Below are 17,500 nucleotides of genomic sequence, written 5' to 3' on the forward strand. Positions count from 1 at the left end.
GTTGTTTGTTGTCTGTTTCTCATGGTTGTTTTAATAAATATTTTTGTTTGCTCTTCCTTGTTGTTACTGATGTCCGTTTTGTGCCATCAGGATCACGGAGGGCTCCGACACGTCTCACCTCGATAAGGTCCAGCACGGCTACGAGAACATGGATCACTTCACGGCGAACTTTGAGCATCAGAGGAGAGCGCTGAGCGACATCGACTTCATCAAGCGTAAACAGCGTCTTCACTTACCAATCACAGATAACTTCATGTTTTAGTAACGCCGTTTTAGTCTTCAGTAAAACTGTATCACTATCAATAACAGTGCGTACACACCGAGCGCGACAGACGCGACCAGAGCGTCAGGTTTACAGGTAAAGTCAATGGAGGAGTGCGATGAAGCACGACTGGAGATCCCGCGAAACTTCAGAAGCAGATTTGCGTCGGGAAAACACGCAGAAGTAAGTTTGAAGCAGAAGTAAAATATGCGCTGCAGTTTGTGTGTTGCATTTTGTGCATACGCGCTAATCGTGTCTACCACTCGAGTTGGAAAAATCTGAACTCCAGCGTCAAGTCGCGCTGCGACAACCAATCAGGAGCCCGGTGACGTGATGCTCTGACCTAGTTTAAAGGGGCAGGTCCAGCCAAAGCCATTTATCAATATGGGGGAAAGGCTCATCAACGCCGTAGCCAACCACCCGGAGCTGTACGACACCAGCTGCTTTCTCTACCGAGAACTTTAATATTATTTCAAATAAATTTTTGTAATAACTAATGTCTCAGTTCTACTACACAGCAAATATTGGCACACAACTTGACACATGTAGAATTTATCTCATAATAAACTACTATATAGGAACAGTGAAGACCAATTGTTTAAGAGAATAAAGAGAGGTTAGTTTATTTTGGAGGCAAGCTCCATTTATTAAGAAAATTTTTAAAAAGGCAGGAACGCTCATTAGAGTTTTGTGGGTGGCTCAGAGCCGTTGTGGGGAAGTCGCTGGGACTTCAAATGAGCTTATTAGCACAGGTATCAATAAAGGACTACCATGTTAAATGGCCTGTATTTGTAAAGCGCTTTTACTAGTCCCTAAGGACCCCAAAGCGCTTTACATATCCCTCTGACCACCACCAGTAGGCAACGGGTGAAGTGTCTTGCCCAAGGACACAACGACCGAGACTGTCCGAGTCGGGGCTCGAACCGGCAACCTTCCGATTACAAGGCGAGCTCCCAACAGGCGCTCTGCAGGTGGGATTGAGCGCCTGTAGTTGGTGTTTAGGCAGGCGATGCTTGGACTGCCGCGGGACAGCAGCTGCTCAAACTGGGCGAGGGAAAGACGGTGGTACTGCTGAAATAAACGTCATCCAGGCGCAGCTCCTGGAGCAAATGGTGAAACTCACCAAACTGCTCATGCTTCTGGAGGACCTGATGGACCCAGGTACGGCGAGGACGTCCTTTACGCCGCTGCTCTGCTCTCCACAGTAAATAGAGAAGGGAGACTCTCTCTCGACAGCTGCCATCTTGCAAACATACCGTGTGACACTACTTCCTCCCACATTTCCGCTTCACGCGCGTGAAAATTGCATATTTTGAAGCACGACCAGTTTGCGCGTGCACATTCGCACCTCGAATGTGCACGCGACCAGCTAGGGGGTCTGGCGCTTTTTGGTCACGTCTATCACGTAAGAGAATGCCATTGTTGCTAGCATACTGTTAATATTTACATTAAACACGGCTAATTTCTCAGACTGGAGCAGACAGTGTTTGCTTGGATTAGCTAACGTGCTAAACCAGGGGTCGGAAACCCGCGGCTCTTTAGTCCTTATTTTGCGGCTCCGGGTGGTTTGGGAAAATAAATTAGAAGTATTTAGCTGAAGTGTATTTTATTTGTGTTTAGTTCTTTTTAACTTGTAGTTCTAAATTGGGAGATTACTGTGATTTTGAAATATAAAAATAAAATTATATCGTATTATTTTTTCATCGCTCAAAATAAGCGTCACACTCGCGGAAGCCGGTGTACCCGCCGAAACGCTGTGCATTTATCGAGACTTTCAACCCCAGGTGGGCCAGTTATGGACCTTCGGATCCACATTATGTCAGCAGCTGTTCTCCACCGTGAACTACGTTAAAAACAAACACCGCTCACGCCTCACAGATGACAGCTTACAGTCCTGCGTAAAGATGAAAGCCTCGTTTTGCAGATGCTGTGCGCAGAGGTTCAGGACCACAAGTCTCATTGTAAACATATCACAGCAGACCCGACGATGCTTGCATGAACAAGCTTTTCAGCATCTCTTTATTGACCGCTTTTCACACACGGTTGCTGTACACATACAGCCGGCTGTAGCTTTGCAGCTCACGGCCCGACACACACCAACACAACAGCAGAGAGAGCACAGACTTTAAGGCGGCGAGGCGTGATTGCGGGTGCCGCTCAGGTGCGTCCGACTTCCATGCAGCGGCACTGCAGACCACGCCCCGCCACACACATTAACCAGGTAAAATACATATTTAGGCAGAATTTTGCAAATATCCATTTTTCATTTTTAGCAGCATAGTACTTTTTTCCAGTTATTTTTTAAAAGTCAGGTCAAGGCTCCAAAAGCACAAAGGCGATATGAGGGTGGCTCACAGCAGCTTTTGTCTGCTGGATCATTTTAGTTCAGCGTCTTTCCTTTGGTTATATTTCTTTAAGAGTTCAAAATGTGTTAATTACATAAATAAAAGGTAATTTTCTCTGTAGCACTTCGTGGATTTCATAAGCAACACACCTTAGTTGCTCCGTGGATTCTTTTAAAAAGCAGTTAAAAACTTTTCTTTTCAAACAAGCCTTTTGTTGTACGTATTTTATATTCTTTACATTATTTACATTTGATCTTTTACATTGTGTATAATGTCTATTGATTGTATTGTTTATTTTAATATTTGTGTGCAGCGCTTTGTGACTGCCTGTCTGTGAAAAGCGCTTAATGAATAAACTTTACTTACTTACTTTAGTTGTTCACACAAAGCATAAAGGTAAAAATAACAACATATACAGTGTTATCTTCACTTTAGATTTCAAAAAGTATTTGCGGCTCCCAGTTTTCTTTTGCGTGGAAACCGGGTCCAAGTGGCTCTTTGGGTGTTAAAGGTTGTGACCCCTGTGCTTAGCCAAGCACACACAGCACAGACGATGCTATAAATGTATTTATTCATAAACCTTTTATACTTTAGCACGGTGCATGCTAACCTGCATGTGTGCTACATGCTAATTGTTAACACTGTGTTTCTCAGTTGATGAAGACGAAGATGATGATGAAGATGAGGGGGAGGTCAAAGTTCAGACGGCCAGCAGTCCTGCAGAGTCGCAGCAAGCTGCGTCTGCAGGACTGCCGGCCAATCGGCAACCTCCTCTGTCGCCTGGTCTCTCAGCTCCACCCCCTCCGAAAGCCCCAGAGACCACGCCCCCTACATCATCGCAAACTAAGAGTGCCTCCCCTTCGACATCAAACCAGACCCCGCCTCCTCTGCCACTCCCAACTACTAGCCCCGCCCCCCAGGTATGACCTCATTGCCTTCAGTTCTGAAATGTAAGCACACCCGTAGGAGACAGGTGACCTGCCTCAATAACCTTCTCCTTATTCAGTCTGACTTGCAGAGCGAGGCGGAGGACAAAGACGGACCCAAGCACGTGTTCTCCTTCAGCTGGCTCAACCAGAAGTAGGACCTGGATCTGTTCCTGTCCTCGTCATCCACGCAGCAAATACGATAAACGTTTGCTTCCAGAAGACGTTTGCTGAACGCGCTGCTTTGTAGTTTCAAGAGAAGACGTTTAATTCTGTGTTTTGTTGCTTAAAGTCTGGAATCTTTTTTCTCTTTAATTGTGAAATAAATGATTTTTTATTATTGACCTTTATTCTGCTCCTGCCTGGGGCCAGTCAGCTGACACCAAACTCCAAACCAGAAATCGTTTAGCTTTACAGACGGAGATCAGCTGAGACAGGGGGAGCTGGTTTGTCTTTTTATTGAACAGGTAAAATGTCAGTTTTCAAAAACAAGCTGTTCAACCAACAAAGATTTTATTCATGAAGTTAAAACATCAGGTGTCAGTAAACGGCCGCACCGGCTGAAGTGTCGCACGCCAACATTTCAGGACGAACAGTCATGCTGGAAGTGCAGTCTTCTTCTTCTTCACTTTCCGAGGGTATCCATGATCATGCGGTTGCTGTCGGCCTGCTGCGCAATCTGCTCCGCCCGGGCCATCTCCAGAACCTCCCTGAGCAGGTGGAAGGTCAGGTCCAGAGAGATGGGAGGCTCGTCGGACCTCTTCCCCTTCTCCCCGGCTTCCTCGTCCTGCTGCTGCTCCGCCCGGGCCTGTAAGAGGCGCTGTGTGAGCTGCAGCAGAGCCCATTTCACCGCTGAGGAAGAGGAGGAGAGGAGCTCGGGAGCACCGCTTCCTCCACCCATCCTGAGGGAGAGCTCTTGCCCCAGGTGGAGGAGCAGTGGTCGGGGAAAGAGGCGGCGGTCAGCAGTAGCGGCGGCAGGCTGGGCGTCAGCAGAGCGAGGGAGGACAGCGGCGAGCAGAGCCGTGAGCCACAGCAACACATTCAGCTTCATCTCAGAGGGCAGTCTGCAGGAGGAAGAGGAGAGAGCACGCTCATTCACACACCTGCAACCAACCGCATCATCGACACCGTCGGCGAGGCGGACGCCCTGAAAACGACCTGAGCAGACGAAGATGTGAGCGGGCGTCTGCTGTTACGGCACGAGTGTCAGCTGACCGTCTTTTCTCAGTTGAAGGGTTTTATTTCAGGAAGTGAACCAAACAACCTAAAAGCTCGCCTGTGACGGTGACCCGGCGTCACGCGAACTGAAGACGCTTCCTGGTAACAGCCACCAGGTCGCAGACACACCTGGGGCCAGGTTAGGGCGTGGCTTCAGTACAGCTGTTTTCCTGTTTGCAATGTAAGTTCTGTTGAACTGAATCTAACCCAGGGGTGGGCAACTCCAGGCCTCGAGGGCCGGTGTCCCTGCAGGTTTTAGACGTGTCCTTGAACCAACACAGCTGATTTAAACGGCTGAATTAGCTCCTCAACATGTCCTGAAGTTCTCCAGAGGCCTGGTAAGGAACTAATCATGTGATTCAGGTGACCCAAGGTGAGATATAAAACCTGCAGGACACCGGCCCTCGAGGCCTGGAGTTGCCCACCCCTGATCTAACCTGTCGTGGATGCTAACTGGATATCTGGGCCGCATCAGGCAGACCCTCAGCACGCCGGTGTTGTCTTCCTCAAACACACACACACAGTTGAACTGCAGGGTGAGTGTTTGTTTCACTGTGCCATGGTCTGAACGGCTGAGGACCCTAACCGAGGTCTAAGGAGCTCGGAAAGAAAAGCGTCTGGACTCCTTTAAATTATTTAGGTGTGGGTCACAATCAGCCAGGGTTTCGGGTGAGCTCGCTGTGAAACCTGGCCCCACCCTATCATGTGATTTCCTGAGGTCAGATGGCCCAGGATGTGAGTGGGCGTTACCAGACTTAAATCTGGGACTCCCCACCATTTGACCTTAGAACTGAAGAAGCTTCTCGGAGGTGAAACGTCTTCAAGCAACTCAAAGAAGTCCAGACGCTTTTCTTTGCAAGCTCCTTAGACCACGATGACCTGGAGGACTGAGAACCTTCACAGACATACGACTCTAACCGTGGAAAGTCCAGCCTTCGAACTCTGATAAGCACGAAGCCGAATCTCAGTGCTGCTAGACTGAAAGGACAACAGGAAGCAGACTCCACGCCGACCGAGGTCTCAGAGCTTCGCCTGTCCATCTGCAGTCTGCACCGTCGCTCCACCGACAGTCAGGATGGAGAGAGCTGCTCCGCCTCCACCTGAGCCTCGTGAGCTCAGTTTCATTCTTGCATCTTTAGCAAGGTGTGAAACACCTGGCACGGTGACTGCAGCAGCTCGGGCCTTAGCGGTCACAGGTGAATAAAGACAGACGCGTGCACGCACAAGGCTGGAAACGACTGCAGACGGATCACACCCCGCGGTCACTCGGACAGGAAGTCGAGGATAAAGCACAGAAATAAGAATTCCAATTATCGGAGGAAAGACGACTCGGGTTTCCTGCGTCTGTGGCGTGACGATGGATCTTCTTACCTGACGTGCGTTTGCGTCTCTGCGGCGTCTCTTCACTCAAACAGAAACACTCGAGCTGTTTCTGCTTTATATCAGAGAGCGGGGGGGAGGGGCTCTGCACGCGCTCAGTGATGACGCTGATGTTGTCCAGCTACTTTCTCTGTGGTTCCAGTTCTGTTTCCTGATGAGGACAGAGGTGACCTTCATCGTCCTCCTCTTCTTCAGTCAGCATGAAGCCAAACAGCTGGAAGGATTCATAGCTGCAGTGATCAGCTGATCGATTCGTTGCATTTGTACAGAGAAATATTTCCACTGATTTCCACGTCCTGACAGGAAGTGATCCAGACGGAGGGCGGTGGTCGGTCCTGTGGCATTCCAGCTGTGGAGAGAAGAATTCAGGAGGAATGAACATGAAACACGGTTTTGTTTCTCTCTGACTGTGACAGCCAATCACTTCCTGTCGGCTGGGCGGCCTTGGCGGTGGAGGTGGCGAGCGTGAGGACAACGTGACCTTTCTCAGCCCGACTGTGGACTCGGCGTGTGACCTTCATCTGCTGCGAGGTCTGAAAACGCTCTGACAGTTGGGACGAATTCACAGCTTTGATATTTGTGCTGCAGCAGGAGGAAGCTCAGCGAGGTGGACATCGGAGCAGCGCCGTGTCCGCTACCATTAGTGATGAGGTCACACAGTTATTCCCAGTGAGAATGAACCATAAACGCTTTGAGGGCAGACGGCCTTTAAATAGGAGGACGACTCAAACAGAGGCGCTATCGTCTCCTCGGTCCTTTCCTCCAGAGCTCCTGGATGTTTCCTCGGGGAACTCCCAGCAGGTCGGCGGCCACGTTCACGCTCTCTGTCAGGATCCACTTACTGTATAACGAGCAGCGCGGCCTCGTCACCTGCAGGACCTGGACTCTCTGCAGGTGTCGTTCCGGTTTTGCTTCTATGGATTCTCAAGTAAACTTGTGACTCCAAAGTAAAGACCGAATAAAGCCCTGCTTCTGTTTGTTTAAAGGTCGATGTGTCTCCTCACCGTCAGGTTTACCAACAGGAAGTCCATCCCAGTGTTTATATCTCTGCCTCCTCACCTTTCCGTCCTGCTGCAGTGACCTCTGACCTTTCACAAACTACAGCGGGGAAAAACTGAGATCTTTCATCTGGATCTTCATTTCAAAAACAAAGTGTTTACATGAGCTGGATGGTGATGAGGTGAAAGTCTGACCAGGAGCAGACCCGGAGACCACACCCCTGTGCAGCGTGGAGATTCAATGAGACGTGTGCAATGCAACAAAACGTAAAGAAAAGCAAAAATCCCACAGGGAAGAGTTGAGGAGCGTCTCTAACAGAAACACGTTTTTGTCTTTAACGGACTTTAAAGCGTCCACAAACTCGGTGAAGCTGAGCGGTGCGCACATGCAGCTCTGCCACAGCCTCTGAGCCTGACCTCAGAGAGATGAAGCAGTGTATCTGCTCCTGGGAGAAAAACTAAAGAACGTTGGCTTACAGGTTACAGGAGGACCTCTGCTCGCAGCTTCTGTACAGCCGTCTGCAGAGCTGCTGGGCTCAGCGTGAACACCGGCAGTGACCAGTTTGTAGGAGAGGACATTCAGGAGGAGGGAGGTTACCACCAAACCGACGTTCAAGGCCCTGAGTGAGGTGAGAGGTCGGAGAGCTTCAGGTGATGTGCAGGCTGCAGGAGTTCAGACTGTTCTGTGTGGACCATCAGCAGCAGAGATACGTTTATACTGTGGAGGATGAACAACTGAGGGTTTTACCAGCATGACCAGCACGTCCTTCAGCGCACACGCATGTACGCAGCAGACGAACTTCTGTGCACCTTTTTGTGTTTTTGTGCCATGTCGTCCTGCACCGACATGGCAGACGTTACAGGCTCAAACTGTCCTCATCCATGCTCTGAACTTGTAAATCAGACTGCGTAGTTGGGAGTTTTGTAACCTTGTAAACCAAAAAATCTGAAAATGTCATGTTTGTGCATCTATAGAGGAGAATTTGTGTGTTTGTAAAAGTATTTAGACACGTTACACATTATTTTGTTAAGGTCTGCTTACAGATAGAAAGCAGAAAGCTACGTGTCAAACTCTGGTTCCCTGGCTGTGTGTGACTCTCAACTTACGAGTACGAATTTTGAATCAGTTCAGCTGATTGGTCAATGTCATGTCAATCACATGACAATGTCCAATCAGAGAACAGATGGGTTTGGCTGTGGGAGGGGCACTTTACTTAGCTTCAGGCCCTGGAAGGGTCATACAGTTTGAAGCTGTAGGATCTCTGTTGCTAGTTATTTAACCTTGGGTGGCTGTTGAAAGGATAAAGTTGTGCTACACCAGAAATACCTTTATTGCCTTAGTATTACTTTAACACAAGGTCAGGGCTGACGCGGACCATCGCTGTGAGTTACCACAAACTCAGAGTGAAGCTGCGCTCTGCCGTTGATGCGCCTGCTTGTTGTTCCAAAGCACATATCTCTCTGACTTCATATCCTCTAAATGAGTTTGTTGTATTATCTTAAAATGTTTAATAAAAACATGTATCGCTCAAGCTTTGTAACTGTCCCGAGCAGTGAAGAGCGTGTCGTTTCCAACACCGCTGCCCCCTGAGGTCCACGGAGCCGCTGGAAAGGCTCTTCAGGTCCCTGTGTAAGCACATGTGTGATTGACATGACACTGAGCGATCAGCTGAAAGCAAGAAAAATCGGGTCAAAATTTGCACTCGCAATTCGTACCTCTCCTGGAACCTCAGAAACAGAATGTCCCCACTAAGACAGGAAAACGTGTGTGTGTGTTTGTGTGTGTGTTTCTCAGAAGAGCCTCTGTGTCGCCTTTTTAATCCCCTTTAATCTGATCCAGGAACAGTTGCTATATAAATCTGATGTGACGTGTTTAGACGGACTGACCCTGAACGCCTCACAGAGCACACCTGAGCTCATCTGTGTGACTCTGGTAGAGACTCTCACACTGCTGCAAACACAGAACACACCTGGGTCATTCTTACTATTCGGTGCCATTTGAGTCCTAATGACATAATATGGTATATTTAGTGTAAAACTTGTCTAATGCTTATTTCTAAACCATTTTCTTGTATGTTTAACCCCCCTCTACCATAGAACACATTGATATATACACAGGATAAATACATTAAAAGTAAATTACTTTTATTTTAGCACAAGTCACTAAAGTACTATGTCCCCAGTCATGCTTGCTCGACTTCAGTTACAAATATAACTTAAAAAAAAAAAAAAAAATCTAGATTTTTCATCATTTCTGGATTGGCTTATTTCTAATGTTCCTCATCAAATGTTCTTTTTTATTATTAATGCATGTTTAATACTTAAAATCTTTAAAAAATGTTGTGTCCCTGAATCAACTGTCACCCCTGTTACTCTGATAAGAATTCCATAGAACACATCACCTGATTATTCTTTTAGTCACATGACACTCCCGGATGTAAGATATTTTGGAGGGAAAACTTTCAAGAAGAAGACGAGTAAGTACCACTCTTTAATCAACCCTTTTTTCAATGTTTTAGCAAGATTTTGTAATGTGGCAAAGCATAACACGTCCAACCTGTTACGCTTATTAATAGTGGAAACAAATTTTTTTTGTAATTTTTATAATATGGCTAATAAACATGTTAAAAATGGTTCTTAGTGGTCACCATGTACTAGCTTGTTGTTCATCATACTAGTAGTAATGGCTAAGTTTAGCATAAAATCTCCCCCCTGTTACCGTCACCCCTGTTATTGCTATGCACTGTAACATGAAATTTCCTTGCAGATTTTAAAAAGGGACATTGTAGCTTTTAGAAAATGTAAATATTACTATAACTGTGTATTCAAAACAGTTATTAATAGAAAATTGAATGTCCTGTAACAGGGTGGACATTTGGCACGTCATGGGTAAAGACTTTGATTTTAAAAAATATTATAATATAATATCCTTAGCTGGACCAATACATTTTTCTTATAGGTTGAAAATCCCTCTTTTAGATGAAATGTTAAAATAATTCAAAATTTTGTATTTTTTGATGAAGAGTGATCACACTGAAATGGCACCGAATAGTAGGAATGACTCACCTGATCAACTAATCATCTCTCTGATCTGATGTCACGTCTCCTCCGTCAGGCTGTGGGAAAGAAAGCTTTCATGTTTCCATGGATATAAAACGTCGGCTGCATCCTTCGAAGGACCCGGCCTTCGCGGTCTACGTGGGCCGGGTCCTTCGAAGACCGAGAAGGCCGGAAGTGCGAGGTTGTGAAATTGGACGGTCTAGCCTTCAGATTGTCGTCACCGCTGTCTCGGTGGAGTTTAATAAACTCGCCGTCTGCTCCTTGCTGTCTAAAATATAACAGGACACTGGAGTAAACTCTCGACCGTCTCACACGTCTGTTTAATCAGTTTTCTGTTTGACGTTTATTCAGCTGTGTGAAAATCCCGGAGGAACCCACCCAGGGGATTAATAAAGTTTTATTTAATCTAATAACTTTGATCTCAGCCAAACCAATTTACTCACCAACAAATAAAACACCGTTAAAAGCCAAACAATAACATTTTTAAGTTATCTTAGAGACCACTGAACCCCCCGGTCAGCTATCGAGCTGGCCGTGCTATGAATTCTGGGATATGGTAGGCCACGAAGGACACACCCGACCCATCCTTCAAATTCGGGGAAAAGGAGGACGCATTTGTCGGCTGCATTCGGAGGAGTCGACGAATTGGGACAGCCTTCGTCGCCTGGCTGTGACGTAATCGGCCTTCAAATGCAGCCTCCGGAGGATGCAGCCGACGTTTTGTTTTCAAAATTATTAAACTTTATTAAGAAACAGTATACAGAACATGTATACAATAGTGATGGTAAATTTGATTCTTTTATCTGAATCGAGTGTTAATGAGTCACTCACCAAAGTGAATCGGGTTTTTTGAGTCATTTGATTCACTGAGTCAGTCGACCAGAGAGTGCAAAAAATGTACATTTTCACTCAAACTTAATTTGTTTCTCTTTTCATGTAAATCCTACTGCTAAGACGAGTGATTCTAAAAGAAAACAACTATTTTATAGAGAAAAAAAAGAGCAAAAACATTTCTAAAATTAAGCAATTTCCTATCAAAATTGCTTAATAAACATTTATTTTGTTTATTTTTATTTTAATAGTATTTTCCTTAAATGTGTTAAATATATATTTTCTCATCTAAATGTCCACTGAGCTGTGAGCCAGGGGCGGTAATGCGCCTTAACATTGGTTGCCAACCAAGAAGAAGAAGAAGAAGCTGTGAGCCAGGAGGGAGGGGGTGAGTAGCTCAAATGTGCTGTTAGCATGTTAGCAGAGCGATGTTACTGTGAACCGAGGAGCTATTGTCTTGATGTGAGCTTCTACTCAGGGTTTTTTCTTCCAGTTCAGAGCAGAAATCTTTTTGTTACGATACTGGATGTTGTTTTTCTCCACAATTTTAATTATAAGCTAGCTACATTGCTGCTAACAGCAACAGGGATGAGTCAGTTGGGCTTGTGAATCATGATTCATGAGTCAGTAAAGTGATTCTCGAGTATTGAACGATTCGTTCATGAGTCGCGCATCACTAGTACACAACCAGAACAAAATGAACATATGCCAGGGGGTGTAATACAAAGATTTACATACATTCAAATAATTTGTAATTACTACAAACAGTAATAGTTTTCACAGCCTTTTCGTTAATTGATCCACGAATCAATTTTATGTAACATAAAACATTGTAGTAATGTTTAAAATTAGGTTTTTTGTTACTGTATTTGCATTTGTGAAAATAAAATTTAGCTAAGATAACTAACAAGTTTATTATAAAGTAAACATCTTCCTTTTTTTGCCTTTGAAAGAAACAAAATACAACATTTTCCCGTTTCACAGTAAAGTCTTTGTAGTGATGTCCAGCAATGAATCTACTGAAGTCTTTCCAAAATGTTCCAGCGCATGAACAGATCCAGAAGAGGTGCTGCACAGTCTCAGGATGGCTTCCACAAAATCCACAGCTCACATTTATGTCCCTTTTGAACTTCGTCATGTAATGATTAGCAGGATAAATCAGTGTTTTAAATGAGACTTCCTTCACTTTATTCGTTACCAGATACTTGTTAGGTTTTGGGACACAGCTACAGTCTCGCAGCTGTAATGTAGGCCTTAGAAACAAACCGCAGCACTGAGCATGCTCAGAAACAGACTCATTCACAGCAGTCAGATCTTTGTTTTCCCGCTCTGCCACAGATTCAGCTGCTTCACCTCTCAGAGTTTTATCATCATCATCGTCGTCCGAGCACGGCTCTGATTGGGGCAGCGCTCGCAGAACAAGAAGAGTCACCTGATGTGCTCGGACGCAGAGAGCCGGGGTTAACAGAGAGAGCTGATAATCAGTGTACTGACAGCCCTCCTCTCTGGAGTTTCATCGATCAGCTGACGTCCTGCATGGCACACCTGTCAGGTGTAAGATGAAGCTGCTGTTTTGTTTCACTCAAAATGACAAACAGGCAGGGGAGAGGATAAAGGGAGACACCTGGGACCCCCACAGGTGTCAGGTGGTTTTACTCGTCAGTGCAGAGGAAGCGATTGGTGACTGGAAGCAGGCTGCTTCTGTCACCTGTTCCATTTAGGCCACGCCTCCTGTAGCAGCAAGCAGAGTTTAAAGCCGCCTCACTCTGGATTTGATTCTGTGAGCAGAGTAAGCCTTCAGAGAAGCAGATCTGTCGGTGGGCCAGTTTCTCTGACTCACCGTGTCCTGTTATAAATGTGCTGAGCTGTGTGAGGATTACTGCTGCAGGTATTTAAACCCACAGCCAGCGTGTGTGTGAGCAGACGACATGCAGCAGATCTACAGACACAGCAACGAACACATCGAGGTTTATACCACCGTCTTCTCCCCCCAGGGTGAGTGCAGCACACCTTCACCTCTCAGCAGACACACCTTAACACCTCGAGTCGCGCTTTGTGTCAATGCCGAGTTCAGGTGCTGATGGGCGGTGCCCTTCTCATGAATCTGACCTAAACCATCAGAAAGCTTCTCTAACTGCAGCGACGCCTGACGACGACAGAGATTGGTGTGTTTGCTGCTGAAGCCAGCTGTTCTTCGTGGTGGTGCTGCTTTCATGGAGCTCCAGATGTTACAGTGGGTGGTGGTGTTCAGCAGCTGGAGTGTGATGATCACGCTGTCGCTCCTGAACCCGCAGACACGGATCAGCATTGATGCTGCTTTGAGCCGAGTGCTGTCCGGAGGACGCCACGATCTCCAAACAGACTCCAGCGTCTGAACTCTCCGCTGTCTTCATCAGAGCGTGACGATGATGCGGTCACGGGCTCTTCATCGCTGTTTTACGCCCACAGTCTCTCACTCGCAGCTGTGCCCTCTACATCGCCTCGCTGGGCGGCAGATGGTGAACAGCTTTATTACAGTTTTCGAGGGTTTTTTGCTGATTCATTGAAACACGCTGCTGACATCAAGTTTCTTAGTTCCAACATTAAAACTTTTCTGTCAAGTTCAGGCTATAAATGACCTGTTTGTAGGAAAAGACCTGAGAATCTGGCGATGCTCTTATGAAGAAAAACGGAGAAACTCTCAGCAAAGAGCGACTCGTCAGCTCAGCGACAGACGGCGACCTTTGGCCTCGATGATACGATATCAGACCACCGTAGTCTGCTTCAGGAAACCGAAGCTTCATCATCACTCCGTGTGGAGCGAGTTAACCCGAGCGGGTTTCACAGAGTGGTCGGTCTTTGGGTTCAAATACACCCGTTCACGTGAACCCTGCGTGATAAAGTTTACACTGCTGTGAAGTCCTGCCAGGTATCAGCCAATCAGAAGGTCTGAGGACAGCTGCGAGTGGATCAACAGGAAGTTGATCTTCGCAGTGAGGAAAAGTTAAAACGGCTCCTTCGTGAACCGTGAAGGTCTTAGATATCACCGCTCTACTTCCTGTAATGTGTCTCGGTTGTGTTTGATCCTTGAACATTCACTTCCTGCTCTAATTCAGCCTGATCCTGTTTCCCGGCATCTCCAAGCACCTGAAGGCCGCAGCGTTTCCTGGGATCAGACTCTGACCAGGATCCGTCTCGGACCGCTGAATGGAATAAAGCAGCTGGAAGTGATGCCATCTTTACACTTTTATACAAAGCTAATCTGGTGTAACAGCGACTTGCTGAGGACACTCGGTGACAACCATCTACCAGGTGACCGGTGAACGCCTTCAGCAGCATTTTAACCGCACGCTTCGATCAGGCTCGCTCCAGAGACCGTTCCCTCGAAGGTGAACCTGACACATCTTTAGTTATAAGACTGAACACGAGGAGAGGGTAAGATATCCATGGAAAGGTGAGGTGTGAAACAGATAACTGGCAACCTGGTGGATGTTAAAAACATGACATCGGACCTTCGCCGCTTTGGACAGAACAGCGAGGAAGAGAGGCAGCAGAAAATCAGCTGTTCCTTAAATCACACAGATTCCATCTTGCAGTGTGTCTCTGATCCTTTAATCTGTCTGCACAGATCTGATCGGCTCTTATCTAAATTCCTTGTCTTAACTTGAGCATCTCTGTATGCTGGAGCCAGCTCACAGTCTCTTCTTCCTCACAGGATGCAGAAGTTTCCTCGCTTCTCATGTTTGTTTGTAAGAATCAAATGCAAAAATTCAAATGTATGTTTTTCTTTTCTCGGGTGAACTGAAAACGCACCGAACCTTCTCGTACGTCAGCTGACACCATGAATCACTATCATTACCAACCAAAGCTTTTTGTGCCCAGAAGCACTGTGTACACAAATATATGACCCACAATGTCAGTAAAACAGGAACAAACACACACACAGGAGTTTTGTGGGACCTGTATTGATGAGCTGATTGGTTGATGTGACTTCCTGTGTTTGTCAGTCTGCAGGTCGAGGACAAGGACGAGATATGTGGGAGCAGAGAAGGTAAATTCATTCATCAAACCTTTATTCTGAAAATCTGAAACTAAGAAACACATCTTATTTTGAAAAGCATGTGAGCAGTTTACCTGTATCACTGAAAAGAGATAACAGCAGATCCTGGTCAAATTTACAAATGAAAGAAAAGATGACTCGACTAAAACACGAGAACGAGCTGTGAGGTGTTGGATTTCACTGATGTTGGAACAGGAAATATTCATGAAACGATCACGTTAACAAATGTTTGGTGTCTCTGCAGTACAGTGGTCTCGTTTGTTGAGGCACGTCGGGCTCCTCAGTAAGGTTTCTCAGTATTTCTTCCTGTTTCGTGTTCATGAGACGATGAACATTTGTTAGCCTCCCGACTTCTCGGCCTTCTCACCCCCACCAGACAACAGCTGCCAGGTTACTGATCAAAGCCGATAAAAACACTCCAGTGTCGAGAAGCCAAAACACATCACAGGTGAAAGAATCAATGAAAAGATGCAGAAGGTAAAATGGGCGGAGCCACCTCAGTGCCCGAGTCCAGCTCAATAACCCGTTTGTCTTGATGTCAGGGTTCAGGCTCTGGCTCGGGACCAGAGAGGCTAATCAGTGTTACATCAGCACGACCTCCGACCTCTGTGTATTCACAGCCTGCTGAGCCGATTAAAGACGCACACACGCGTCCTCAGAGTGACATTCATTCATAAAAGCATCGATTTCGTTCTCTTAGACTGATTTTAAATGTGCTTTTGACAGTTTTAACTCAAAGAAAACCTTTAAAGTTCAAAGACCATTTGTTTTAAATAACCCGCACGTTGGTTAAACGCACTAATATAACCATGACATCTGCACGATATTTTTAACATTTAAACTACTTTAAAACTGAATTTGTCAGTTTAAATTTATGAAAAGCAAGAATTAAACACATCTACAGCTCATCTTCTTTTATTGGGCATTTATACTTATTATCTGCAGGATTTATGGTGTTTTTGTGATATAAAACCACCTTTTGAAATACAAAATGCTGACATGTTAACACGTTTTTAATGTTCTAAAACATGAATAAATCAGAAATTAAATTACTGGGACTTTTGAAACCTCTAAACTATCTTTTGATCATTATATTATGGTTTGAAAAGCCGAATGCACCAACAGAATGATGACGTTTAAACTAACGGCTCCTGTTTTCTGAATATTTCCATGAGTTTTTCATGAACTTTCGTTAGAGAGTAAAGTGCTGTTCAGGTTTGATCCTCTGGGGGGCGATATAGTCATAAGCACTTCTGACTGTAACTGGCAGATGGCGGTGGCGAGGATCCAGTACCGGGGCCGCTGGCCGAAGGAGCTGAACCTGAACCAGGGGGACCTGGTCCAGGTTCAGTTTAAGGAGGATGAGGCGTGGTGGTTCGGGCGGCTGAAGAACGGGGATGAGGGTTACTTCCCTGCCGTCTGTGTGGAGCTGCTGCAGGTAACGGCGCTCACCTGGCCGACTGGATTAGAAACTCCACCTCAACCAGTATGAGGTCCTTTACTTCTCTCACCCCAACCGGTCGCAGCAGATGGCCCCGCCCCTCCCTGAACCTGGTTCTGCTGGAGGTTTCTTCCTGTTAAAAGGGAGTTTTTCCTTCCCACTGTCGCCAAAGTGCTTGCTCATAGGGGGTCATATGATTGTTGGGTTTTTCTCTGTATCTATGAAGCGCCTTGAGGCGACTTTTGTTGTGATTTGGCACTATATAAATAAAATTGAATTGACTCTGAAAAGCAGGTCCCTGAAAAGACCTTCCTCTGATTTAAGGCATGACTGAAGAGCAGCAACATGTTTTAAGCAAAAACTAAAGTGAGCGTTGTGACACGACGCGCAGCCTTAACGTGGCCAGCCTGTTTTCACCTGGTAATCCCTTTGGTACCTGGCAGCAGTAATGGAAACCACAGATTAGTTTTAAACAGGCTTCTGAGGGATCAAAGGCTCGTAGACGCTCCAGGTACACCTTTAAAAATACCTGTGCAGTTCCAACATTCATTTATCTATTGATGCAAAAAAACGTCATTTACTTCAGAGGAGAACAAAGAAGGTCTGAGTTCTTCCGGTTTCCTCTGTGCTGACAGATGACCTGTCCAGGTGGACCTTACCTGTAGCTCTGTGACAGATGGGCTTGATAAGAGGAAGGCACACTTTTTAACCATTAAAAAAAAAAAACTTCTTAAACTGCCAATAATTCATTAAAGGCGTTACGATATACTAACTCACATTTGAGCTGAATTTAGGGCGCTGCAACCCATCTGCTCACCTGTGTCACATCTTCACCAGATTTAAAGGTGTTCAGGTGTTGAAATGACTTTAACCCTGAATAGCAAACATTGGTACTAAACTCTCGCTTCTGTTTGTAAGTTAAAACAAACTCAGCAGCTGATTGGCTCACAGCCAGCAGTGATGTAATCCTGTTTGTTTCACAGGGTGGAGCGTCTTCCAT

The 17,500-nt window shown here is 45.9% G+C and overlaps 3 protein-coding genes across 4 annotated transcripts in view; 2 read left to right on the plus strand and 1 right to left on the minus strand.

Annotated features, from left to right (window-relative positions):
* The window catches only part of LOC146686810 (E3 ubiquitin-protein ligase TRIM63-like), a 13,714-nt gene extending 9,837 nt beyond the window's left edge, over nucleotides 1-3,877 (plus strand). The window contains exons 7-9 of the mRNA XM_085440247.1: nucleotides 91-215; nucleotides 3,262-3,527; nucleotides 3,614-3,877. Of these exons, the coding sequence (XP_085296373.1) occupies nucleotides 91-215; nucleotides 3,262-3,527; nucleotides 3,614-3,691 (469 nt within the window). The 3' untranslated portion in view covers nucleotides 3,692-3,877. The remainder of the gene's footprint in view (nucleotides 1-90; nucleotides 216-3,261; nucleotides 3,528-3,613) is intronic.
* Nucleotides 3,878-4,095: 218 nt separating this feature from the next.
* On the minus strand, nucleotides 4,096-4,620 carry LOC146686811 (corticoliberin-1-like). Its single transcript, XM_085440293.1, has one exon. It carries the CDS (start codon nucleotides 4,582-4,584, stop codon nucleotides 4,159-4,161), a length of 426 nt encoding a protein of 141 aa, XP_085296419.1. The 5' UTR covers nucleotides 4,585-4,620; the 3' UTR covers nucleotides 4,096-4,158.
* A 5,738-nt stretch (nucleotides 4,621-10,358) lies between these two features.
* Nucleotides 10,359-17,500, plus strand: part of LOC146686812 (uncharacterized) — an 8,469-nt gene continuing 1,327 nt past the window's right edge. The window contains exons 1-4 of one of the 2 annotated variants that reach the window (XM_085440283.1): nucleotides 11,983-13,015; nucleotides 15,007-15,050; nucleotides 16,330-16,497; nucleotides 17,484-17,500. The exon at nucleotides 17,484-17,500 is cut by the window's right edge and continues 78 nt beyond it. In XM_085440283.1, the coding sequence (XP_085296409.1) occupies nucleotides 12,949-13,015; nucleotides 15,007-15,050; nucleotides 16,330-16,497; nucleotides 17,484-17,500 (296 nt within the window). In that variant the 5' untranslated portion in view covers nucleotides 11,983-12,948. Of the gene's footprint in view, nucleotides 11,409-11,982; nucleotides 13,016-15,006; nucleotides 15,051-16,329; nucleotides 16,498-17,483 lie in introns of those variants that run through there. The other variant, XM_085440281.1, reaches the window with a different exon arrangement.

The sequence above is a fragment of the Copadichromis virginalis genome, linkage group LG18 (assembly GCF_057382275.1).
Source record: "Copadichromis virginalis isolate Kocher_CV1m ecotype Utaka linkage group LG18, C_Virginalis_male_GT1.1, whole genome shotgun sequence".
NCBI classification, from domain to species: Eukaryota; Metazoa; Chordata; class Actinopteri; order Cichliformes; family Cichlidae; genus Copadichromis; species Copadichromis virginalis.

Excerpts from the sequence above, each read along its gene's own strand:
- LOC146686811 (XM_085440293.1), bottom strand. The coding sequence starts at position 4,584 with ATGAAGCTGAATGTGTTGCTGTGGCTCACGGCTCTGCTCGCCGCTGTC.